Genomic DNA, 27,764 nt, shown 5'->3' with positions numbered 1-27,764 from the left:
TTGAGCTCTAAGGGGAGCTGATCACTTCCTAGTGAGCAGATCAAAGATTGTATAGTCTTATTTTTTTTCTAAGCTGGCTTCACTCTTTTTCACTACAGTGGTAAGTGAAGGAAGCATGAAGCAGGAGCCCAAACAAACACATTATATTTTGATGGAGTTGTACTTAAGTAAAAGGGATAAAATCCAAATACATGAAACAACTTTCAAGATCTACAATGAACTGGCTCTTACATAGTGTATGAACCCTGTCCACCCTTTTCTTCATTCTGCAAAGAAAACTTTGCATTACTGGTATTCTAGAGATACAGAGTTGATCTTTTCTTTCACCATTGCAGAACTTGTTTTTTGCAGCCATTAAACAAAAGCACTCCTTCTGACCAAAAGTATTCTTTAAAACTCTATTTCCTTTATTTAAAATGACTTTAAATGTATCTAAGATCTATGCCACCATGTAGTCTTAAGGTAGGGGAAAAGAACAAATGTGAGGTTTTAGAAGACTGTGGAAGTGTCACCCCTGGGCTCATTAGCAGACAAAGGAAATAAGAAGAATGATTGCCTGATGGAATTACTATGAACAGTGCACCAAGCAGGAGCAATAAAGATATCAGCTGGATGGAAGCAGGGAAACAAGAGAAACGGACATAAGGGGAGGTAGCCAGAGAGTAAGGTCTAATTCTAGAAACATCCAAAGCTTGCCTTGGTTTTACAGGCAGTGGGGGGATGAAAATACTTTGTCAAGGATCAGGAGATGGTTGAAAGGAGTCAAAGTCAACGTTATAAGAGAAGGATCACATCTGAAAGTGATCCCATGGTCCAATAGACAAATTTATGAGGAAAGAATTTATATAACCAATTATACAAAGTAGTTATTCATTTAGGATAAAAAGTCTCTAAAGCAGATTCACATGTCTTAAATGAATGTCACAAATAAATTCATGGCAAATGTCACTTACCAAATGCTGATTTATTCTTGCCAGAAATTGATTAATTATCAATATTTATACAGTCTCAATATTTATACCTGCCTTACTCGACTCTTCTTTCTTAGGATCACTGCTTTTACCAAGGCTCCATCATACATGAATTTGATTCTGCTGCTAGTATCAGCACTTGTAATGGTCTGAGGTAAGGCAAAGTAGCTTTCTAATTCATTTCCTACAGATTTTAATGACCACCACTTGATTTGTTTCTATTCACCAGTCCTACCTAATAACTATAAAATTTAATGGAAAGAGAGGGCGCTATGAGCTCTCTGTAGTGAATGTGAACTATAGCCTGTGTTTATGCTCACGTTCACCAACAAGAAACCTAACAGATAGCCCTCCACAAAGTGAATGTTCAGCACAGAATTTAGAGATGGAAGATTCCTGGATACTGTCTACCATGTACTCTCACAGTAGAGGCCAGGATGCTGAAATTACACAATTGCTTAAGAATGTCAAACCTGCAAATATTGGACTGATTCATCAGTGCAGATCTCCTGTCTCTAAGCTCTGGGGTTACTCTAATGGTACTGTTTCAGTTACTTTTCTGTATATACTGGTAGACTCATTCTGGTCTAGAAATTATAAAGTCTGAAATAAAGCTCATAATTTTTCTGTAAGTCTTAGACATAAAGATAAATGTGGAAGATGTGAGGGGAGATGGAAGGCAAAAGAAGAAAGATCTGTGTTCATTCGTCTTGACTTTCCTTGAGTAGCTATCAGAATTTGCATGAGCGTGAACCTCTTTTATGACAAAACTATACAACAGTGTTTGTACCATTAGATACTTACTCTATAGTTAGTGCATGAAGAATGTATTAAATTCATGCAAAAACTTTGAGGTGACCATGGGTAAAAACTGTTTTTCTGCCTATGCTCCAAGCAGAAATCATGCTTTTGAAGAAAAAGTTAAATAGACTCCTAGAAGTACTGACTCACTGAAAGGCCACGATGCTGTGTTACGTGTTTATTGCCCAAATCACCCAGCCACATGCTTAGGAACTCTAGATCCCAATAGTTTCCCTTTCTTGAGAAAGCTAGTGTTAATAAAATAGAGTGGGATAGCTACAATTTGGAATAATGCTATGTTGCTGTTTCCACAGCGGCTTCTTCAGGGTGAATGACCAGTGGTATCTCATTGAACCAGTAAAATACTCAGATGAAGGAGAACACTTGGTGTTCAAATACAATGTCAAGGCACCCTATGCTACCAATTACTCCTGTGTGGGGCTCAATTTTACCAAGAAGTCTGCTCTGATAGACGCTAAGAATATAGAAGAGCATAAAGCGGAAGTGAGTATTCAAATCCCTGTTTATCTCAGGAAGAAAACACTTCTGATTTCCTTTATGATGTTCCAGCAGTCTCAATAAAGAGACAAGCTTTCCACTCTCCATATAGAATAACAGCATTAAGGCTGTAAGAAACTGGAAAAGGAAAAGTTGCCATATCCTGAATCCTACCTTTGACGTGGGCTTTCCTTGTCTTCCTTACCATTTTGGTAAGAAGTTGTTGATGACATGACAAGCTCACCTCTTACATCAGCCCCAGCTAATGGTAAAGAGCAACCAAGGTTATGAGATTTTTCAGTGATTTCAGGCTTCCACAGATTCAGAGGCTATCTTCTTGACTCTCCCCTGGATGTTTTCTGGTAGCCCGCAGACTTGTTTTGCTCCTTATGTTCATAGTCTATGCAGTGGGTATCTACATTATTATATGCTTTCTTGGTTGAGTAACTCGATGAATAAATAATTACGTAGTCAAAAAAAGAATGACTTTGTTAAACCTTTGAAGAGTGGCCCTGTAAACTGCTTAGAAAATGCATTTGTCCCATAAAAGAATATCCTGGTGTGTTTTCTATAAAGGAAAGGCTTATAAATGTTCTTAGAACATTGAGAATAACACACAGGAAAAAGAGTAGAGAAAAAGTAGAGAAAATGTGGTACTCTTGCAGTGATTTCCACAGTTAGACATACATGTTTGTGTGCAAATACATGAGTGCATGTATAGATATTAATATTATTCAAATATATGAGCTAGTAACAAATAAGCTTAGTTGCAAGCTGTTTTGTCTGTAAATGAAAAAGGAAACCCCAAATATAAAAAATACTTCCTTTGTAATAATTTTTAACTTTTATTTTGAGCTGTAAGTCTAAATAAAAAAAGGCAAGACAGTCAAATGTGGAATACTATTCAAGATTCATTAAGAGGCAATGTGTGGGTCCAGGTGTTTTAATTTTAAAAGTTCATCTGTATAACAGATACATTCATTTACTTCACCTTCAAATACATTCCTTTTCATGAAAATATCGGATTTTTTATATTAAATAGATAAGTTTCATCAAATTGTCTGTATGTTTTCAGGACTATCTCAAAGAAAAGTTCATTGAACTGTTTGTTGTTGCTGATGAATATGTGGTAAGTTCCCAGATGTACATTATACTCTTTATTCTCTTTAAAACTACAGTTATTGTTCTCATTTAGAAAGAAGGAAATTCCACTAAATTCCATTCTGAATTCATATTTATGCTTTCAGCTCCTCAAAACAGAGCTTTATAAGAAACTCTTGAAAATAAGTCATTGAAAATAGGAAAATGAAATACAGCAAAATGGATAGAATAGTAAGAGAGAGACTACATGAAGTGATATGAGATTATCTTTCTGGAAAAACTACTTTAACATCTATAAGAGCAAAAAATATGTATGTTCAAATGAATTAAAGAGAAATTAGGCACACATAGAGAATATGTGTCTCTTCATAATCTAACCGATTAATCAAAAATAAAACCTCCCTTCCTACCAGGACAAATAAAAATTTTGAATAATGTATAAAAGCTTGAATACAGATCAACAATCTAGGATAGAACTCAACAGAAGATAACTGAAAACTTCCAAATGCTAAAAATTAAGGAGAAAGTTTTCATCCGAGTGAGAAGTAAAATTTAGAGTTTGTGTGACTTTTCTTTGGAGCATTCAGGAAGATAAAATTAAGGACTTAAATATTCTAACAAAAGAAGGGATAATACTTCTCAGTGATGTCTCTAGCCAAGAAAGCAATCCTATCAATGAAGAGCTTTACAAAGACCCCAGAAGATAGAGAGAACTTCCTGTCTGCCTGAAGCTGTGGTGGGTAAAATAACAATCATGGGAAGACAGATCCTAGGCCTGTGCTACACAGGTGCTCTGCAAAAGGCATGGCAACATTTAGGGTTCAGTTCCTGATGTGCTAAGCAAAATTTTCAACATAGAAACTATTAGAGATCTGGTAAACAACTAGAGCCCTAGTAGAAATTTCCCAGCAAAGCCATTTCAATACTCCTGATAAAATGGTCCTCATGAGGCAGACAGCCAATGTGATAAAAGATGGGTAAGTTCTCCAAGAACTGTCAATCAGTCAATGCTGCTTCAATTATGCTATATAATAGATATATAAATTTAAAGTCATTTAAAATAAGAAAATGAAATAGAGCAAAAGGAATAGAATAGTAAGAGAGAGACTACATAAAGTGATATGAGATTATCTTTCTGGGAATACTACTTTAACATCTATAAGAGCAAAAAGTATGTATGTTCAAATGAATTAAAGAGAAATTAGGCACACATAAAGAGAGAATATGTGAATCAGAGACTGAAGCAGGGAAATAAATCACGAAGTACAGAGAAGTAAAATGTTCAAACTATGAAAGAGGTAATGAATATTTTTAAAACTGGGTTAAAACACTGTGGTGAGTGCACGCAGGAAACCCAAGGTGTTTGATACTATTTGAGAAGCAACCCTTAAGAGTTTTCCAGAAATAAAGAGATATTCAATCAGATAGCAACAGAAGAAAGTTTCAGGACAGTTAAGGTAGGTATGAGAATATATTTTTCAAATCAATTGAAAAAAAACTGAGCTAGATTGACCCTGTGCAATTCGTGTAACATATGCTATAAGCAGTAGGAGATTGTATATCAAGAATAATACATTTAAAACATCAGTGAAAAATATTATTGTGCTCAGATTTGGCACGAAATATCTGGCAGTGATGGTTAAGTGATGGGGATGATATTATACATAAAATATAGGCAGTACAGCAGACCTAACAACTTCAAAGAGAAAGAAGGTATGAGTTCTGGGAAACATCAAACACTGAACAAGGGGTTGAAGTAAACAGACAAAGCTCATACCCACTATCCATCCCTCTCTTCGCTCCTTGAGTGACAAACCTTAATTTTGTGGTTTTCCATACAGCCCTAGACAGTGTGCTTTTAGGCAATCCCTCCCAACTGACTAACAGGAGTCATGTTTTCATTCTACAATTTAAAGGTAGTGTTGGAAAAAAGGAAACAGCAGTAAATGGTAGTAGAAATAAAAAAAAAATAACACATTAAAAGAGAAACTTCTCAGTAAAATATGGACAAGATGCCCAGAAAGATGAAGAACAAGTCCTCAGTACAATTATGAGGAAAACATTTGTTGACTGTAGAGAAGAATAGCAGAGACTTCTGGCAGGATTCAGGAAAAGACTACTTGGCTTTGATTTTAAGCATGAAAGAAAATTGACCATTGTTTGCTCCTACAATGAATTCTTCTCTATTTTGCAATACATTTCATTAATGACTAGGAAATGAAATACAGTTAAAAGAAGAGAATCAAAGTCAGCATATTCAAGGCAACTTCTGAGCTTTGTCCTGGAGAGAAGGGATGACTAGGTTCCTGTCCCTCTGTAGTACATGGCTCAGTGGGGTCTGTTTTGACTACATGTTTTCTGATTTGTTGTCTCACGTATGCAGGGGCCAGGAGGAGTATAACTTAATGATGCTTGAAATGTCATGACTGTATCTTTAACAGTGGCTTGGGAACAAAAAATGTACTCTAAAGGATATTAAGCACTTACTTTTAAAAACAATAACAAATGTAACCAGATTTGAAAAGGATATAATCAAAATTCAAAAGAAAACCTTAAGTGCTAAGCTAAAGCAAATCTTCAGGGACTACTGTGTTTAGTTATTTTATTTCAAAAGCTTTCAAGTCATCATACTTTGATCAGTCTTTAGTTCACTGGAAAGAGAATTCTTTTCCATTGCTATAGAGGTCTCCTTTGTTTTGGTTTGGTTTGGCCTTTGCTTATTTTTGTTTGTTTGTTTGTTTTGTTTTTTTGTTTCATTTTTGTTTGGTTGTTTTGATTTGATTTTTTACAATATTTTATAGTAAGTAAAGTATTTTGCTGGGCTTTTTCCTCAACACTGGTAAGTAACAAATGCCATATTTTTGTCTCCAGTACCGCAGGAACAATAAACCCCAAAACAAGCTAAGAAAACGAATTTGGGGAATGGTCAATTTTGTCAACATGGTAAGTTATGATATATTTTAAATAAATCTGAAAATATAATGATAACAGACTCATTCAGGGCAGGTCTCTGAAAGGACTGTGGTATTTTGATATTGATCTACACAAACCACAGATCCACCAGGTAAACTAGTTAGTAAGGGTCTCTTCAAAACAATCATACCAACAAACCACAGCACTGAGGTTTTGTTTTACTAAGTAAATTCCACTTAATATCTAAATAAACTTTAAAACTTGGTCATTGATGAAGACCACTGAGATGCTTTGATAGAGAAAGTGTTTAGTGCACACCATGCAAGGTTAGTGCCAGAGCTCAATCCCTGGAATCTCCATAAATGTGGCAGGACAGGAGAAATTCCATTAAGTTGTCCTCAGACTTTCACAACTGCAGTTGCGATATGCACCTGTTCTCACAATACATACACACACACACACACACACACACACAAACACACACACGCACACACCATAATAATAAGTAATAAAAATTTTAAAATTCTGTTAATGCAAAATTTATGAAACAACAGATAGACAATTGGAGAATCAAGCATGTAAATATTAAGCCACACTACTTTAAAATCAGTGCTCTGTAGCTATTGCAATAATAATAATAATAATAATAATAATAATGAAAAAGGCATGCTATGATTTATTGCCTACAGTGACTTATTGCCTATAATTTGTCATTTGAATCAGTACAACTTTATTATAATCTATAAGATTATTAGTCCATCTAAACATTAAAGAATGAGAACTTTTACTAAAACAAATCATGAGTTGTACACATCTTCCTTCGCCAAATCATTCTAAAACATCCTGGGTCTCTTACTCGGGAAAAAAGATGCAGAGGAAGATGCTGAAGGAGTAGCCCATCCAGATTAGTGGTGGGTCAATCAATAGTTGAAGGACAGTTTTCTATTTGCATTTTTCCTAACTACTTTAAACATCTGGGTACACTCATAGGTACAAAAATAAGTGTTCATTTGTTTTACATAACTAATGAAGAAGTTGGAATGCTAGGTCATATGGAGTGTGCAAATTAGTTTAGCTCCTTCCTACAGCATGAAATCCTGTCTTCTGTTTGTTTCACTTTTTCAATGCTTTGTAGTTTAATGTGGGTAATTACTGTTGAGCCAGCAGGGTTTTTCCCCTAGGTATTCATTGCTTTCTAATGTGCTTATGAAAGGCTATAATTTTCCTAGTATTTTTATTCATGCTTATTATTGCCATCTCTATGCTGAAATTAAGGTATTTTCAAACACCATTTTACCATATTAGTTTCTTTATGGAAATTCACACAGTATTTTGTATGATACTCTGTATTACAGTTCAATATATCAATTTATAAAACAAGGGCTGCGCTATATAAAATGTACATAACAAGTTGAAATTGTTTTTTAATACAAAGGAATACAGGTAATGATGAAAGAAACTTCTAACAGTTTGATTTTGTGAAAACTATTTCCTCTTTGAACAGATTTATAAAACCTTGAACATTCATGTGACTTTGGCTGGCATTGAAATATGGTCAGCTGGAGACAAGATAGAAATAGTGTCCAATCTAGAAAGTACCTTATTACATTTTTCAACTTGGCAAGAAACAGTTCTCAAAAAAAGGAAGGATTTTGATCATGTGATTTTACTGAGGTATGTGATTATTATATTTTCTTTCACACATCGGACAGACTATTAAACAACAAAATAGGAGTCAAGAAATGGCTTTGGTGGGTAAGAGTGCTTACAATGAAAATGTGAGCACCTGAATTTGAATCCAAAGTACCTATGATGTGAGTTAGGTGTGGCCATGCATGGACCTGTGATCCCAGCATCATGAGTCAGTCAGAGACAGGAGGATCACAGTGATTTGCTATCCATCAGCCCCAGTTCAAGGCTCAGTGGAAGATTCTGTCTTAAGGGAATAAGGCATGGCATGACAGAGCTGGACACTTGACATCCTCTTCTGACCTCTGATGCCCACACATTGGCAAATACATGTGTAAACAAATCAGACACATTCACACACACACAAAAGAAAAAAGAAAAAGAAAGTAGAAAAATAAAGAACACAAAAGCATTTAAAATTATTTTCTTTGGGTATTATACAGAAACAAAATATTAATTACGGGTATAGAAAAATTCCAAAGTAGAATGTTTAATATTTTTAATAAGTCTGAAGAATACACATGCACACACACAAACACACACACACTTATGTATGTATGTATGTATGTATGTATGTATGTATGTATGTATTCTAGTGCAGAGTTGAAAATATGCCAAAGTGAGGTTAAGTTGAGGATTGATTGACATTTCTTATCACCATCCATGGCCAACCACTCTCCAATATTTCACCAGACCTAGCTTTCTAGACAATTTGTTCTGATAAGCTTAGCCTGCAATAGCTTCAATATTCCTACAGAAAAGCTTTAGAGGAGCTATTTAATTATTAATTCCTCTTCTCAAAACACCTAGCATTTATTATACTTAACCCAGAGGAAAGTGATAAATAGATATAGGAATGTGATTCATAGACCCTGTGATAAGCACCTTCAACTTGAGAACAACAGTAGCTTTCAAGCATCTCTTTGGATGCTGATAACATCACTGTATTAGAGAAGTACCTGCTCTTCCTACTTCTCTACTTGTAATGCCTACATCTCTCCAGAGTTCTGCAAACCCAGTCTGTAGGTCCTACTTCCAGGGTTTAGGTAGAGTAGAGCTTTCAGGGTCTCAGAAGCAGGCAGTTTCTAAAGCCTGTGATGAGTCCAGTCTAGTCACTTAGTGGATTAGTAAGAGGGAACCAGACTGTTAGTGTTCATCTGACAGATCCAGAGCATTTCTCTTCAGGAGTGTAACTGTGCTTGTCTTGGACTCAGGTATTCACACACAGTCAGCACCAAAAATTATGGAGGATGAGGCATAGTAAAATATCATCATAAACTTTGTGGTGGGCAAAATGGAGACCACTGTTTTTACATTTATGATGGTGTATTTATTATTTATGATGTGTGTGTGTGTGTGTGTGTGTGTGTGTGTGTGCATCACAGTGTACTTGTGGTTATATCAACAGACAACTTGCAAGAGTAAGTTTTCTCTTTCCACCAAGTGGGTCTTGAGGATTGAACTAACATTGTCAGGCTTGGTGGCTAGCGCCTATACCCACTGATCTATTTCACAAAGCCATATGCAGATTTTAGGATACCTATCACTATCTAAATAAGTGTAATGAGTAATATTTTACTTTAATAAAACTTTTTTATTTCCTGGGTAACTTCAGATCAATAATTCATTTGCAAACAGGGACTTAAAAAGAATGGCTGCTTACTGCCCACCTGGGCATCGTGTCTGTGATGTCTTATGCATTGAGTTATTAGATATCCTCCGTCTCTAGTCACATAGACTTAGAAGTAGAAAGGCAACACATATGACATTGCCATTGTGTGAGGTTTAAACTCAGATGACTTTGAAACAAATCAGCCTCTTGCCTGTTCTTCTCCAGTTCTTCACATATTTTATGTTCTTCAAAGATCTCCAAAGCTTGGCAAGCCCAGAATACTAAGCTCCTCTAAGAAGTACTGGTAACCATTGACACATAGAACACAAATATAGAAAGAGTGTATCTTCTTCATTAAAAACAAAAGGCTGAAAAGGGTCCCTTCAGATTGCCTTCTTTCTTGTATCTGAATTTCCTGATATTCTAAGTGTTGTCTTCTAGCTCACGATAGCTCTGTTTACAAAGGCCCAAATCTAAAAGCTGCATCCAAGTCAAGTGAAAAGTTAGATTGCCTATAGAGTAGACATTTATCCCTTTAAGGGTCGTGGGAATAGACTTTTCTTTCCATGAGGGTTCATTTAAATGTTGAATGAGAACTGTCATTGGTCCTCTGACCTTCTATGACTGATAAATAACTTTCAGTGTTATCAACTACATGATTCTTAGTGCGATATGTCCTTACTGTATTTCCACTCCTGCTTTTCCCTCCCAAACACTTAAAAGTTTAATTGATTACCTCACTGAAGGTTTTGTCATTTAAACTGTTTTATTCAGAGTTGAGCACAAGGTAGGCAAGAATCCAGAAAAAAAAAATGAGATTCTTCTCTCATTTTGTTTTCCTTAGGAAAAAAAATTATATCCTGTGTTTTCCAATTTCATCCCAAGACCACAGTTGGATTTCCCTGTGCCTCTGGGTTTAAACTGACCCCAGTATCAACTTGGGTCATCCACATGTTCATTAAGTGCAGAACTGAGAGAATTGTTCCAATAGCACAGGGGTTACTGCTGTGGTACTTCAGTGCAGTTTGAATTTGTGGTTAATTAAATTGTTCAGTCAAACTAAGAATAAGTATTCTTGTATCTTGTTTTAGTGGGAAGTGGCTCTACACATCTATGCAAGGAATTGCTTACCCAGGAGGGATATGCCAGATCCTTCGTTCATGCAGTGTTGTTAAGGTGGGCTGGTTGCCTAACATTGTTCCATTTAATCACAGTGTTTGAATTGGTTTTCTATATTGATCTGAATCACATTGAAAAGCCATATATAATCTGTGCTTGGCCTATATTTCCAACATATGTCGTGAAGAGACCTATATTCCCTTTAGTAAATGTAAAAACTAAAACAAAACTGAATTGTGAAAAATTATGGGCAACCAGTAAGGGTAAATCACAGTTCAAAGCTCAGGAAGGCAGGTATGAAACCACCACAGTGTATTCCATAGTTGTAAAACTTATTCATGTATTAAATATAACAATTTCTAAAGCTCATTCATGTGTTAAATATAACTATTTATAAGGACAAGTAAATTACATGACATTTTAGGTTGATTTAATCATCATCATAATTGTTTTTGAACTGAAATAGACAAGTACAAAGGCCACTTAATGTGCCATATCAAGACAGCCTTGAGAAATTGTGTTTAGCAAGTAGAGAGCCTATTAATCATTGTCTCATCTTGACTGGATGACCTTTCTCCAAGCCTCAAAGCTTCCAGTAAATGCTATTCATGTAACTCTGTTCGAGACAAGTTGAAAACATGAAGGTTTGTATTTACTTTCTTTCTATCCTTTTCTGGTTGCTGCTGTCCCCAGCTTAGTCTTGTTGAGACTTCAAAGCTTAAAAGCTAGTGTTTATTCAAATAATCTTATCCACTGATTATTTTATAATCACTTTTGTGACTGTAGGTTTGCCTTAGTATCTGAATGACATAAGACCTACATACAAAGGCTAGTTACCACAATCGAAGCTATTATAATTTCAATGATCATATTTTAGCCAGACAAAGAAGCATTTGAAGCTTCATATGAACAAAATAAAATAAAACTATTCTATTAACTTTATCATAACTGCATGGCTTCTTCTCTTTTGGATTTGTTAAAGCAAAAACTAGATCTATGAGGCAAGGCAGCAACAAATTCTGCCATAAATTATATATTTCTGACTTTGAAAGTTTTCTCATAACACAAACACCGTCCACAAGATTATATAGCTTTATTACTCAATATGAAAGGATAGATTGAAAATAGCAAACTTCTCTGTTGAAGCCCCTGGAATATATAGCACAGAGAAGACATCAGCGTTCTTTATAAAATTGTGTGGGATGTTTGCATGAAGTTCTTATGGGATTCTGCAACAAACTACCAGAAACTGAGCAGGTTGTAAACCACACAAATGTATTTCTCATAAATCTGAAAGCTGAGAAGTCTGAGAACCTGATCCTTTTGTATCTGGTGACAGTCCACTTCCTGGCTTAAGTTTGACAGCTTCTTACTGTCTCCTAGTGTAGAGAGGTTTCTCCTGAGCCTGACTGATTAGGACACTGATATCACTGCTGGGAATCTTGTCCTCTTGACCTAAACATTGTAGTCCTTGAGGCTTAATACTTCAAAATTGAAGTTTTGGAGGGACACCACAGTCAGGTATATAATATTAGTTATTAGATTTTAGCTATTTGGAAAAAATACAACAAATCTGATTATGTTGTATACTGAATTATAAAGTTAGGAATCTATAAAAAAAGTCATTTTTCCCTCTTCATTATTAATTATAGTTATGGATTTTAGTATAGATGAGATGTAATAAAGTTTATCACTTCCCAAATCCATACAAACTAAGATTTAGAAATCAGGCCTTCCAACTACTCATTTGAAGTGATACCTATATACTACTTGGAGGACTCCTATAGACATCTCTTATTACTGTTTCTTTTCCAATCAGGATCTTCTACCAGATGTAAACATAATTGGGAACAGGATGGCACATCAGCTGGGACACAGCCTGGGCATGCAGCATGACGACTTTCCATGTACCTGTCCTTTGGGGAAGTGTGTGATGGGCAGTGGAAGGTGAGGCTCAGATGATGTATGTGAAGATTTACTTTTCATATATTTTTTAAAAGTTTTTCATATAATATATTTTAATCTCAGGTCCCCTCCTCCAACTCCTCCAACCTCACCCCTACCCACCCAAATCTACCCATTTCTTTTCTCTCTCTTGAGAAAATAAACAAGCAATAGATAGACAGACAGACAGACAGACATAGATAAAAGCACAACAAACACACACACAACCCTAAGACTTACAAAAATACAAAATTGAAAAGCATGATATACAAGCAAATGACTAGTAAAATAAAAAAAAAAGAAATGTTCAAGTAAAACCATATGAGCCAACAGTCTACAAAAATATCAAGTAGTTTGTTTTCTGTTGTCCATTTACTGCTGGACGTATAGCCTACTCTGCAGTGAGGTTAATGTACCCAATAAGACTCCTTTGGAGAAAACTCATTATCCTTTGCAAGTAGATGTCAAATAGAGATTGCACCACAATACATAGTGAGTGACTTACCTTGTGGTCGGGCCTCAGTCTTGTGCATCTTTGGACTCTTTTATGGCAGGAAGAGTAAGAAAAATGTTATTGTCAATGGTTTCTTCTGTGTAGTGATTGTTAAAATGACACAATGCTGAAGCGATGGCTCAGTAGCTCAGAGCACATGCTGCTTTTGCAGAGGACCTAAACTTAGTAGTATCTACATTAAGAAGCTCACAAATACCTGTAATTCCAGATTCAAGAGATCTGAAACTTTTTGCTGGTCCATGTGGGTACCTGTACATGAACCCCCACATCAATACTTACAAATACATATCATTTAAAAATAAATATTTTTAAAACAACGAAAAATTGCTAAAGCTCAAAATGCAGTGGCCGTCATAGAGTAGGACTCAGCAACTGATATCAAACTAGTAATATTCTCAGGATTGTATCAATCTGTTTAATGGACTCAAGTCTCTAAACATCCTTCCGTATTCAATCATTGAAGGGAATCAAACCAAAGGAAGAGAGAAGGGAGTGAAGTGTTAGTTTAAAATGGGGCACTTAGAAGTCCTAATGATGTTTTTAATATTACTGCAGAGTTTATTTCTACAGTAACATATATTACTATATAATAACTATATATTGTTTATTATATAAATAATACAATGTGTTATATTATAATATATAAGTATAATGTATAATAAATATGTTATAAATTAATATATAATATAATATAATATAATATAATATAATATAATATAATATAATATAATAGACTGCTCCATATATGACACTGTGTTAGCTCATGAATATTCTTAAAGAACTGAACATGATGCCATCCTTGACTTGGTTGAGAATTTTATAATCTTTCAGAGATGGTAAATCAGATTTATACTGTTACATGGATATGTTAAGAGGGCCACATTAGAAAATGGAGAGATGGCTCAGTTATTAAGCCGTCTTAATACTTCCAGACTTACACTTGTTACACTTCCAGAGGATCAAAGTTCAGTCACCCGCATCTACATGAAGTTTTGAACCATCTTTAACTCTAGCTCCAGGGGATCCCTCTCCTAGCCCCTGTGGACACTACATACATGGTACATAGATATGCATACAAGCAAACACCCATAACATAAAATAAAAATAATTTTTTAAATAAGTGGGACCCATTAGGGGATAAATAGGAATGGGAAGCATAGACAACCAACTAACTCTTGTCTTCAGGAAGGGTTTGTTGGAAGTCACATAATCAGAGGTTTTTTTTTTTTTTTTTTTTTTACTGAAACAGCATTTGGTAGTTGTGTTTCTGGAACACAACTAATAAGTAATAGTAAACCTGATCATAGCTCTGCCCCAGTAGTTAACAACTGTGTTTCATTTCCAATTCTTTATTAAACGTTTACAGCAGTATTTATGTGATAAATCCTCATTTTCACCTCATCTCTTCTCTAGCATCCCTGCAATAAAATTCAGCAAATGCAGCCAAACCCAATACCAGCAATTTCTGAAGGATCAGAAACCAGCATGCATACTCAACAATCCACTTCCTGAAGAATTCAACGAGTTCCCGTTCTGTGGGAATAAGAAGGTGGATGAGGGAGAAGAGTGCGACTGTGGGCCAGTTCAGGTATTACAAGTGATGTCTTCTATAACAAAGTTTGTTTTCAGCTGGAATCTCAACAGATGACCATGCCCTCAGTGAAGCTGGAGAAAGCTGTTTTTGTTGTCCATTTAGATCTCAGCTCTGAAGCAGCCCTCATTTCAAGCCTTCCTAGGAATTCTCAAGTCATATGTAGGGATCTTGCTGGAAATCAGCAGCATTCATTTGCCTGGCTTACACCTTAACATCTTGACTTGTGAGAAGTACCCCTAAACCTGATCCCTCAGCCACAGGCAGTAAGTGGTAGCTATCCTACAAAACATCTCCTAGTCAGTCAAGCCTTACTTCGAGCCTTGGGAAGCTTGTCTATGTCATAGCTGGGCTATCGTAATTATAGAAAACTCTCTTTTAATAGAAGGACAAATAGCCTTCAAATTTTTCATGTACTTATTCAAGTGCCAAGTATTTAAAAAAAAAGCTTTGGAGGCGAATTTTCAAGTTATTTCTTACTCTGCTTTTAGAAGCTATTTCTTTGAGATGCTCATCAAATAAATATGCATCCTCCACTACTTATGCGTCAAATGAACAAGGCATGTAAACCTCTGAGGATGTGTTAAAATATGAAGCATACTAGGTCTCCAGTGCAGCTGCAATTTACAACCCCACCAACCCGCTGAGACTGTGGTCTGAGGACAACATTTTCTATGCTAGCTCTAGACACTGCACAGTTCAAAGTGTTCTAATAGGACAGCAATCAAGAAACTCTATAACGGGGGTGGGGCTTACCTATTCAGAGAGCTTGAGAACCAGTCTTCAACATCTAAGATCAATAAAAAAAGGCTGCTGACTTTGGACACAGATCCTTTTCCCCTATGCATATTTTGGAACATTCCACAGCTATGTGCTAATACATGGATGCCTTAGCTGATGCAGTCAGACACCTGATTCTGAAGTTTTAATTTTGTCAAAGTAAGCAGGACACCTAAGAGACCATCTCATGATATAATAATGCATTGAGAAAAAAAAGAGAGAAAATAAAGTTTAGGTTGAAATTCATGACATCCAAAGCCAGAGATCCAAGATCAGATTTTAGAAACTGTATTACCTCACAACAGACTTTAGCACAGGGAAGAAATGGGGAATGGACATCATGAGAAAGCTGGAAGGCCACTGTCTTTGGATTCTATTCCCACCAATGAGAGTTCATAAGCTGGGAAGTAATGAAGGAGCCTGAAAAAAGGCAACACAGTGTAAGTCCCCAATACCAGTAGCTCACAGTAATCTGATTCACACATCAAAACCAAGGATCCTGCATTACATGGAGCTCTTGAAGGAGCACAAGTTAGTTAGACCATTAAACAGGAGCCAACACACACATACCCCTTTGTGATGTCTACTTTCTCGTTTTGCCAGGAATGCACCAATCCTTGCTGTGATGCACACAAATGTGTCCTGAAGCCAGGATTCACTTGTGTGGAAGGCGAGTGCTGTGAATCATGTCAGGTGAGACTATTGGCTCCCAAGGATTTATGTGTTCTCAGTTTAGCTTCGTGAAATAGCAAAGCACTATCTGGCTGTGGGTAGCTCCACAGTGCTGATTCCAAGATGGAGTGATCCTTGTAAACACCCAGCAGTGTTTAATCTGAAGTATTCTGGTGTTTGAACCTGGGTGCTCTCATCCGAGGAATAGAGAAGATGCTGAGCATTGTTTGATGTTTTTTAGGGGTGAAATCACATGACTAACACCACTCTTACCCATGCATAGATCAGTACCGGTCTATTTAACCTCAAGAGTACAGGGAGGGAAATTGATCTCCCAACAATAGTTTATCTAAGGGAAAACAAAGTATACATAGATACTAGACACTAGATGACTAGAGATTGGAGTGAGAAAAAAAATGACCAGAAATTCAGACGGCTCCAATGGTTTGCCGACACTTATTTGGCTTCTTTGGATTGCAAGCTCACAGAGTCATCATGTATATCTTCAACTCTTTCCAGGGACCCTACACATTTAAAAGAATGTGTTTGTGTAACCCCCTGAGCAACAAGAGGCAGGGGATTGTTACAGTCTGTGTTGTGAAGTCTGATCTGTGTAAGACAGAAATTCTGTGCTATGCATCTGGTGTGTGCTATGCATTAGCTGGATAGGGATTCATTGGGGTGATACAGCAGAGCAAGGCGTGAAGAAAAAGCAAGGTAAATGAGAATATCCCACTTTACCACTTTGTGCCTATGTCTACTCTGCCTAAAGCTTTCATAATACTGAATTCAAAACCATCCTCTTGAGCTAGAGAATTGGCTCAGCAGTTAAAATCATTGTCTGCTCTTGCAGAGGACTCAGGTTATGTTCCTAGCACCATGTGGCAGAGCATAACTGCCTGCATCTCTAGCTCCAGGGATCTGGCATCTCTTCTGACCTCTGTAAACACTAGGCATGAATACACACAGGCAAAACACATACATAAAACAATTAAAGCTTTTAAAAAATACCTTACCATCGTTTCATCTTAAAGTCCCATGGCATCTAAAAATGATAATAATTCTTAGCATCGAGAAGAAGGCTATGAGCCAGTCTCTTATGGGTAAGTTAAGTAAATCAGCTTCCCACCTATGTGCTCAGTTTCACCAACTCATGCATCAGACATTTCCACATTTCTTTCTCTTCAACAGATGAAGAAAGAAGGAGTCATATGCAGACGAGCGAAAAATGAATGTGATATTTCTGAAGTGTGTACTGGCTACTCTCCTGAGTGTCCTAAAGATGAGTTCCAAGCCAACGGGTTTCCTTGCAAGAATGGAGAGGGCTACTGCTTTATGGGGATGTGTCCTACTCGGGATGACCAGTGCTCAGAGTTGTTCATTGGCGGTGAGACACAGTCATGGAAAAGAATGATGAAGACTATAATCCGTATTTCTCTCTTAGTGTCTTCAAAGAATTTGGGGTATAATTGGAGATAATATAACTTGTGACATTCTTTCAGTTTCACTTAGCATCTCTGTGGTTGCAACCTTTATTTCTAATGTTACCTCTAGTATCATTGACTAGCTCTCTATTAGAGCTAGCGTCCATATGCTGCTTTTACGTATCCTCTATCGCTACTTAAAACACTCGCCCGACTCAATATATTAGTTCTCCGTGATTTCTGGATTCCATTCTACTGGACCGTTTTTTGAGGTTTGATTCAGAAAGGTATGATTCCTGTGTTAGGAAATGAAGTGCTTTATCATTCTCAATATTGATGTTTTCATTTCTTTTATTTTACCATATAATTTCAAACCCCAGGAGCAGAAGAGAGTCACAGCCTTTGCTACAAGATGAATAAAAAAGGAAACAGATTTGGATACTGCAAAAATAAGGGCAGCACATTTGTTCCCTGTGAAGAGAAGTAAGTGCCCAACGGAAACAGATCTCTATGGAAGCGCATTGAAACCCCTTAAAAGGCTTCTGTTTCGACAGATTTTACCAGAATTGTCCTGAGAATTAGGAAGAGAGTGAAGAGTACAGGCCCCTTGTTCCCTTCGTTGGTTAAATTTCCTCTCTGTGTTTGTTTATTACCTAGGGTCTGGGAGTATAAAGAACAAGGAGAGGGTAAAACTGGAGGAGAGGAAGGGAGAAGAATGCTACCAAGCCAGGGCAAACAGGAATGGAAAATGTGTTTTAAATGGATAAAACAAAAGAGGAAAGGGAAGCAGTGAAGAAATTTAAAGATAGTTCTTGTATAGAGGGATGGTTGGAAGGGGGTCTAAGCTACACGGTTAAGGTCCCTTCTGGGCCTGGACACTGGCATTCTGCAAGGCCTTTCACGTGTGACGAAATAGGAGGTGGATTGAAAGGAGACCCCCACCCAAACCTTTAGCCAAGTTCACCTTTGTTTCCATACACACTAGGTGGGAAAGGAGTGCCCTTCACTTCGGTCTCAGTAACTCTCAGCTGCCATCCAACTGTACATTGAATATTGCAAGAGCAGCAACCCTCATGCTTGCCAGAATTAGTTCATGTCAAAACATAAGAGCTCTTCTTACTGCTCCCAGCCAAGTTATGCTAATCCGATTTACTAATAAATACTCTTTGTGTACTTGAACACTTAGTTTTGAGAACGGAGAAATCTCTCCGTGATTCTTCTGCATACCTTATTCATGTCAGTACATAGAGATGGAGCTTTACGTGTCTGAGAGCTTTCTCAGTCTACCATGCCATGAATCTGCCAGCAAACCAGGTTTAGAGGAAAGTGGCTGAGCTGATTGTCTAGGCTTTCACAGTTGCTTTGGTTACTGGTCCTAAATTGGAGAATGTTCTGCTTTTCCTTCAGAGATATCAAATGTGGAAAGATATACTGCACAGGAGGCCGGCGCTTAACACGCCTTGGAGAGGATAAAGCCTATAACCTTAAGAATGTGAAGCAGAATATGACCGTCAAATGTAAAACCATGTTTTTATACCACAATTCTAGAGACATAGGCCTGGTTAATTCTGGAACAAAATGTGGAGAAGGAATGGTAAGAGGAAACCTCTGTATGTGATCCAAATTTCTTGGTTCAAGGGCTCAGAAACATGCCAGATGCTGTCATTGGTTTCAAAGGGGGTTTGCTTTTGTAAAACAATGGCAACTTTTCCTGTAAATTGTTAAAAGAGAGAGTAGAAATAATATGGTAATATTATTCTTGCTTAATTGTAGTTATACTAAATTGTATGTAATTGCTGTAAATTTGTTTAATTGGTATCTTAAAATAGGCATCTAATGAAATCACACATGGCCTCTGTACTGATTACTGTTACTAATGTTGACAAGCATCGACCGTTTAATTTTTTATGCAGCCATATTTACTGGCTAAGTACTAGACTTTCAGTAATTGGGCTGGATTCCCATGGTCTACAGACCAGCTTGAAAATGTCATACACAGAGCACTCCCAACAGAAATGCTCTCCTGATGGTGTGGAAGCCAGTGCATATTTGATTTGAAGGAAGAGAGCTAGCTGCCCACAGAGCATTGTGACTACTCAGATTGTAGCTTGACTTGAAATACTTATTTTTTTTAACATAAAGGAAACAAGACAGGCTTTTTACTCTATCTTCTGGCTTTTAACAATTATTATGATCTATAGTTAATTATCATGCAAATTTGTTGAGTGCAGTATAATCTTTTCATACAGATGTTGAGTGAGAGTAACCAAAAACTGAGAGATTAGGATAGACATCACTTTAATCTGTGACCATTTATTTATGTTGGATACATCCAAAATTCTTTCTATTAACTATTTTTAAATATTGTGTAAATTATTATTAATTACAATCATTTTGCTGTACCATGAACCACTAAAACTTATTCTTCCTGGTTAACTGAAAATTTAAACCTGTTAACTAGTACCACTTTCGCCTTTTCCTGGTTACCCCACCAGCCTCTGGAAGCCAAAATTCAGTTTTCTGCTTCCTTACATTAAGGATTTTATCTCTCACACATGATTGAGAATTCCCTGTCTCAGTGCCTGTCTTAGCTCACAACCCTGCCTCCCACACTTATTCAAGATGCCACAAATGAACAAAGGTCAGACTTAGATTCATTTTCAGCTAAGTTATACTCCATTGCATGTTTGTCACACTTTTCTGTCCATCCATCTACTGATGGATACTTTGGTGGAGTCAGTATTTTCATTAGAATGAGTAATTATTCAACAAATATGAGAGTACAGAGAAGTCTTTTTTAGAAGGAAATTCCTCCCTACATACAACTGAGTGCTCCTTGGTTCCCATCTGCTTAATTAGAGTACACTGCTAACAGAAAAAAAATAAGACCTAAGAGAAGAGGAGGGGAGATAGGAATGGTGGAAGACTGGAGAATAAAAACAGGAGACGGGGGAGAAGAAGAGAGTGAGGGGGAGGGAGATCATTCCATGCATTGACTTATAGGAACTGCAAAACCATCTTGGTGGTACTATCTTTTGGCTAAACAAGTATGGTAAAATCAAAGCAAGACATCTCTCCGCATTGTACCCGAGTTGAGCTTGAGAGCAGAGAGACTGGCATGGGTGTCTCAGTAGTAGAAGCAACTTGCTCTAGTGTTGCATCAAACATGCAATTAAGTCACATAAGAAGGAATATGGAATTCCTAAGTGACTGCGTGAAACCCCATGTCTCATGAGTGGCATCGCTCATGCCGGTTTCTTCCTTTCTAGGTTTGCAGCAATGGCGAATGTATACAAATGGAGAAGGCCTACAACTCAAGCATCTGCACTTCCCCATGTGATGAAAATGATGTAAGGCTTCATTGCCTCTTACAGTAGTGTCTTGCCAACATTTTTACCTTCACCTTTACTCTTCAGCCTGTGTGGAACTGTGCTGATTCTTTTAAAGAGCAATATGTTTTATTTACATTTTATGTATAAACAAAAAAAACTAGTGCAAAGAGCAAACTGAGATACTATTACACATAGACAGCATTAATATTACAAGTAAAAATGCATTATCAGATTGATAATTTAGAAACCCATTTATATATATACATATAAGGCTTAAACAAGAAGTTTAAGGTTTAATTTTCCCTAATACCATTTACAATTAAATTACACCAGTATCAACATTTGCTCAAAGCTTTTGAAAAAAACACAAAAATTCTAAATTTATTTCTATTTCTATTTGGGTGGAACATTTTCCCTAAACCAAGCTGGTCAATTAAAGTTTATTAAGATATATATATATCTTAATAAATATATATATATATATATATATATATATATATATAGAGAGAGAGAGAGAGAGAGAGAGAGAGAGAGAGAGAGATGATAGGTATAGGTACAGATAAAGATATCTTATTTGTGATAAATACTCTTTGAAGTATAAGGCATTTATATGTATGTATATATGGATGTATAGGCCTGACGCAAAACTAATACTGACATAGATGAACTACAAAACCTAGTCTCTATCATAGTTTATCATTCAATAACAATAACAACAACAACAATAACAATATGTGGTTGACTGTTCTTCCAGGTGGATGACAATGAACCTGAGTGCCAGTGTGAGGAAGGATCAATAATTACAGAGTGGGGAGAAGCCTTAAACCTGAACAGTAAGCAGTCTGAATACAATTCTCACATTTATCCAAAGTCTCCCACCAAGAAAAACCTTTTCCCATCTGCCGTGTGTTTGTTGTATTTCTACATGGATTTTTATGGTCCCATCTTTACTATTTTACATGTTTGCAGACCCAAACTAAATTTACTATGTTTGCCTTTTAGAATTAATGTATTTCCTGTGGCTTATGACTTCGGGAACCCAAACCATAATGGGGTTTTTCTACAGTTGGTTAATAACTAACACACAGACATTTTTGTGCTGACTATGGCTTTCTTTAAGAATCATGGAATCTTGAACTTGGTTGTTAATTTTTAATACATGTTGTAATTTGTGTCATGTTGGAGGAAGGAGAGTGAAAGTCCTTTAGGGAAGAGATGGGGTTGCAACCTTTGTCAGCATTCAGCTGTCCTGAAGTTGATGCCCAGCTGAAATCTTGTTTATTTTATTTTTTATGCTCTAGGTGTCTCCATCATGGCCATTGTGCTTGTCATGGTCATTATTGGTGTTGGACTTGTCATATTACTAATCCGTTACCAGAAATGCATTAAGGTGAAACCTGTTCAAAGGTATGTTGCATATTCTACATCAAGGGAGCCATCATTAAGTACATCCTAACCTTTTAGCCACAGAGCATATCAAGCAGTGAGGTCTGAGTCTAGTACTAAAGATCAGAAAAGACTCCTAATCAAATTTTTACATGCCTGTTCATATCCAAATGCTTCTCCCTGTGGCTCTCAAACTTTGATACACGTTGAAAACCTGTCCAATTCTTTCATTAAAAAATGAATATTCACTTCTCTCTGAGATATTGTAATTGAACTGTTACAAGGTACAAGCTACCCATCACTTAAATTATATGTGGTTTAATTATAATCACTTGTATATTCCCGCATATGTCAATGTTCCATTTCCCTTCTTTACAGCTCTCCTAGAGAAATACGGGGAGTAGAGAATAAAGCATACTTCCCTGATGAACATCAGACGAGGAGTGAGCAAATCTTGACAGATATCCATCCCCTACATGTGAGATATTTTTATGTGTGACAGCTGATGGTCACATGCATGTTCATGTATTTTGATTTGGGGATGATTACATATACATATGTATATATACATATACATATATATCATACATATATATGTATGTGTGTGTGTGTGGAGAGAGCAGTCAGAGGTCAACTTTATGGAGTCAGTTCTCTTCTTTCACCTTTAAGTGGGTTTGTGGGCTTGAACTCAGATCCTTAGGCTCCTGTTAGCCTAAGCATATTTGCAAACTGGGCAATTTCACTGGTTCCATCTCTCTGGCAAATATATGTTTTCAATGTGAAACTAACCCTAAGCTAAATCAAGTGGAAGCTTTTTAGAAGGCGTTAAACAAGATGTCCCATACAAGTGAAGTTTTCATTGTATCGTAAATGGGGGAAGTGAGGAAGGCAGGAGCAAATAAACATTGCATGATAACCAAGACTGATTTCAGAAAAGGTACTGATTAAATAAAATAGCACCTTGGGTACTAATGGAAAAGTTTGATATTGTAAATTGTTTTTTAAGGTATAAAACAAATAGAATTAAATTCAGGACACTTGAAATTGTATAAACTATGTCCTCAAAATAATATTGTATTAGAAATTAAAAAAAAAAAACAGAAAAGGACTAGAAAAAAATCTTAATTGGAACTTCTGTCAGAAAATCTAAGTAACTTCTATGACAAATGAAAAACACATAGCCCAGGCTAGCTTCAAATTCAAGGCTGTTCTCATTCCTCAGGCTCCTGAGAGATGAAAGCCACATGCCACCATATGTTAATTATTTAGTGTAACTTATGTGCTTTGCAGCTGCTTTCCTAATTACAATTTCCTTAAGTTAGGTGCATCTCATGAACTAAGAGTCAAGTCGAAGCTTTCTAAACCACAGAGTCTAAGTTGGGGAACTGCCAGATATGCCAACCAAGCATTTACATGGAGCTGGGATATAGCTGTTACTTGTCAAGGCTCCAAGTCTAGATTGGGCACCATTGTACTTTCCTGGGATCTCACCACTTGAGAGATAGAGGCAAGAGAATGTAGAGTTCAAGACCAGCCTCAGCCACATGAGACCTTGTCTCAGTAACAACACAAACAAGATTACAAACTCCTTAATGACTCTTTGGCTTTTTTTTTTCTTTTTGGTTAAGTAGAATAGTCTAAGAAAAGAAATCTGCTGATTGTCAAAATAATTCAGCTTAATGTTGAAGATGCATGCACTATGGTAGAGTTTTATGGACTTTATAGGAGCCTCTGGGCTCTCAAATCCATTTAGGACTTTATATTACGTGTCATAGAATTATATGAATGATAATTGTTCAAATAATGGTTTTTGACATATTAACGCATTGTGGAAGGCCAATCCTCATCAAACCTGTGATTTGGAGAAAACATCATATTTATGATAATACATATATATGATAATATATACTCATATTCATTATACATATATAATGAGCTATATATGTATATGTATAGATTATGTATATGAATATATATGTCTATGTAATGAATTATATATATCATATAATTAACATATATAACAAGTTATATATATTCATTATAAATATAATTGAAAATATTCATTCTATGTGTATATGTAATACATATACATAATAATATAAATGAATAATACATGTTCATTATATATGTTTGTTTATATATAATTAATGATGCCTGGATTTTTCTCTTTGGAGGAAGTGTCAGACTAAGGTATTGCTTCTGCTGGGACATGCCTTCTATTTGTTTCACTGTCTCCCAGGGAGTTAACAGAAAGTAACTTAAAGAGAGGCATCTCAGTCAAGGACATCTATATATTCATAGGCAGTTTGGGAACACCAAAGAGCTTCCACATCCAAAACAATCCAAGTATCCATGGCCTTTCAGAATGCCAACAGAACTTTTGAGATTTGAAGACTAGTAAACCCACCTGGTGTTTCTCATCCAACAGCATACTAAGAATATGCCATCTTCTCCTATGCATGTCCTTAGATATAATCATTGTAAGACAGCAATCTAGAGAAGATTATTGTTTCTGCATCTTTTACTGTTTGTCTATTTACTAGGTATTCATCCTGGGTTAGAAAGGATATTCTGTGGTCTAAAAAAGAGTAATCCTTTCTTGAATACTAATTGGAGAATAATAACATCTTTTCATCACAGAGCATGGCAGAGTCCTTGGAAAGAGTTCCTTCCAGCTTTTCAAGCCCTCACTACATCACACTGGTATGTCTAGTCCCTTGGTTGGTTGTGTCCATTTGTGTACAATTCATTCCATTGTCACTTGACTTCTATTAGTTCCTTGAAAAGGCCCAGGAACATCGCCCAGATATTGGGTTGAAATATAACAAACTCACTCTAGCATGAACACGTGCTTGGCTTGGTGGGGCTAAGCAAGAGAGAATGTAATGAGCCTGCACTCCTGGGGACATCCTTTGTTTAAATGTTCATACTTGGTCATTAGGTCTTGTCAATTAACAGTGATTAAAAAATACTTTTCGTTAGAATGCATAGGCATGGGTTTCAGTATGGCATTTTTCATGCATAGGTTGTTCATCTTCCTTCCTTGCTTCCCATCCTTACTCCTTCCATTTCTCTTGTATCCTTTTACCCCTAGTTGTCTCTTCTCTGCTTTTGTGTCATATGCATTCTATTACCATCTCCTCCCACCGATTTTCTTAAAACACACTTTTCCTGTCTCAAGCATTCTTTCTAGTTTTGCGATCTATAGCCACATCCAAAATGCAAAGTTAAAAGCCAAGGTCCACATAGGAGACACACATGAGATATTTGTCCTGAACAAGTCAGGGTTAACTCACTTAACAGAGTAATTTCCAGATCTACCCACCTTCTTGCAAACTGCATGATTTTATTTTTCTTTATGGCTGAATAAAATTCCATTGTGTATAGTACCATGTTTTCATTACCTCCTTTGTCTGTTGAAGGACATGTATGTTGATTCCACTTTCTTGCTATTGGGAATAGTAAGCATTGAACATGGATGTCCAGGAACCTCCATGGTACAGTTTAGAATCATCTGCATGTCTGTTCAGAAGTGATTGTGCTGGTATTCATCACTGTAATTATTGAGTTTGTTTTCATTATTTAAGTTCTGTTTTTTAAATTACTGTCTTACTCATGTCACCCCAGTCCTGGCCCCAGTTTTGAGGGGCAAAAACACAATAAGATTTTTCACAGAGGCTTTGATCAGCTCCAGGGCTCAGGACTTTCAGTTAACAGTGAAAACAAAGAATTCATACAGATTCTCTAGTAATGACTCAACTCCCAGTGCATCTTCAAAGTCACACAGGAAGACACTTCATATTTGAAGCTAGGAGATGGACAAACACATTAAGATTCTAAGATCTTCAGTGCTCCCTAGAAGGATGAGTGAGAGGCTGTGATCAGAGGAGTTTTGTCTGGGATTTTTCACTCTCACTGAAAAGAACTTCATATTGTGCCTAACAGAAGCTGTGAATGCAAATTTCCAACTGCATTCCCTGAAGAACCTGTGTGGTCCATATGCAAGATAGTTCTAAGTGGGGTGCAGTAAACATGTGTGAAAAGTCTCTTATATGATATTCTAGGTGAGTCACACAGTTGACTAGAACTAGTGGCTTCTCCTGGGATCTTCAATAAGCAAAAGTGTCCTTGGTTTCCCTTTCCATTAATGAATTGCCTTAGATGATTTCTCATGGAGAGAGAAGTGGCCTGCCATGTGTGTAACCATGTGCATGCATTGTGGACCTATGTGTTGCTAGCAATAACTGGTTCCGTTTCTGATAGAGCATACTTTATGTGTTACAGAAATCTGTCAGCAAGGACCCAAGAGGAATTGCAGACCCTAAGCAAAATGATAATGTGGTAGGTTTCTGTGACAGGGAATACCTCCCTGATTAAACAAAATGCTGGCATTCTTCAGTATTCACTGTCTGGAGACATCCTCTGTATTTACTCAAAGATAGGATGGGTGAAATTGTGTTCATGGTCTCTGAAATTTCTATAGAATATGCTACAATGCATATTTACACTAAGACTTTAAAACTTTGTGAAAGGAGCATGCTAAAGATTAACAGTGTCAGACTTGCAAGATGTTCTAGAAATAAAGAAAACAACACTTTTCTCTGACTTTACTGGCCATAACCATGAGGTGGAGTTCCTTGATATACTTTAAAGGGCATGATGGACTGGTTAGCATGGCAAGGGAACTCTGTTTACCAAATTGCTCCTTTACTAAAGGAATTTTCTTACCAAGTCAACAGAAAACTGAAGGAGATTGGAACTACTCCATTTGGATGACTACTTTTCTATTGGAAAAAAAATCTTTAAAATAATGGGTCAAAGAAACAAGCAACTATTTCTTGCCTATACTTCTGAGCTTCTGCTTTCTCTCTTTCACTTGCTTTTGTGTAGGTGCTGCAGTGTACTGGTCCCTGTATTTTGCACTACAGAATATTTTTTGGAAGAGAATTCTGGCTAGCATAGACACATGCCAGGATGAACAAAGCAGGGTGTTTATGATTCCTCCATTCCCCTGTGACAAAGGAAAGTAGACAGTGGAAACACACCCTCCAGTAAGAGTACTATTTGGCTTCTTGGCATAGAATGTGTATCTGTTACTGTCTTTCTGTTGTAATGGGCTCATTCATTTTAGACCATAAATAACCATGGCTACTATTGAAGGGTGTGAGGCCAATGAGAGGGTTCAGCTGGTGAGGTGTTTGCTGTGCAAATCCAACCACTCAAGTTTGATACCAGGAAGGAAATCACATGGAAGGAGAGAGCCAAGCCGCATACACTGGTGCGCTCTCTCTGTCTCTCTCTGTCTCTCTCTCTCTCTCCCTCCCTCTCTCTCCCTCCCTCTCTCTCTCTCTCTCTCTCTCTCTCTCTCTCTCTCTCTGTGTGTGTGTGTGTGTGTGTGTGTGTGTGTGTGTGTGTGT

General features: G+C 36.8%; 1 protein-coding gene across 1 annotated transcript in view; it reads left to right on the top strand.

Annotated features, from left to right (window-relative positions):
- The window catches only part of Adam7 (ADAM metallopeptidase domain 7), a 36,465-nt gene that overhangs the window by 7,144 nt on the left and 1,557 nt on the right, over positions 1–27,764 (top strand). The window contains exons 5-22 of the mRNA XM_028758825.1: positions 1,049–1,125; positions 2,087–2,276; positions 3,346–3,399; positions 6,243–6,314; positions 7,789–7,958; positions 10,677–10,761; positions 12,524–12,651; positions 14,576–14,750; positions 16,137–16,226; positions 17,397–17,592; positions 18,010–18,112; positions 19,037–19,223; positions 20,899–20,979; positions 21,716–21,794; positions 22,263–22,368; positions 22,726–22,825; positions 24,988–25,050; positions 26,632–26,688. Coding sequence (XP_028614658.1) covers positions 1,049–1,125; positions 2,087–2,276; positions 3,346–3,399; positions 6,243–6,314; positions 7,789–7,958; positions 10,677–10,761; positions 12,524–12,651; positions 14,576–14,750; positions 16,137–16,226; positions 17,397–17,592; positions 18,010–18,112; positions 19,037–19,223; positions 20,899–20,979; positions 21,716–21,794; positions 22,263–22,368; positions 22,726–22,825; positions 24,988–25,050; positions 26,632–26,688 — 2,013 coding nt within the window. The remainder of the gene's footprint in view (positions 1–1,048; positions 1,126–2,086; positions 2,277–3,345; positions 3,400–6,242; positions 6,315–7,788; positions 7,959–10,676; positions 10,762–12,523; positions 12,652–14,575; positions 14,751–16,136; positions 16,227–17,396; positions 17,593–18,009; positions 18,113–19,036; positions 19,224–20,898; positions 20,980–21,715; positions 21,795–22,262; positions 22,369–22,725; positions 22,826–24,987; positions 25,051–26,631; positions 26,689–27,764) is intronic.

Source organism: Grammomys surdaster, unplaced genomic scaffold (assembly GCF_004785775.1).
Source record: "Grammomys surdaster isolate TR1022 unplaced genomic scaffold, NIH_TR_1.0 126219, whole genome shotgun sequence".
Taxonomy (NCBI): domain Eukaryota; kingdom Metazoa; phylum Chordata; class Mammalia; order Rodentia; family Muridae; genus Grammomys; species Grammomys surdaster.
The sequence above is the reverse complement of the archived record's forward strand: the minus strand, read 5'-3'. Positions and strand labels throughout refer to the sequence as shown.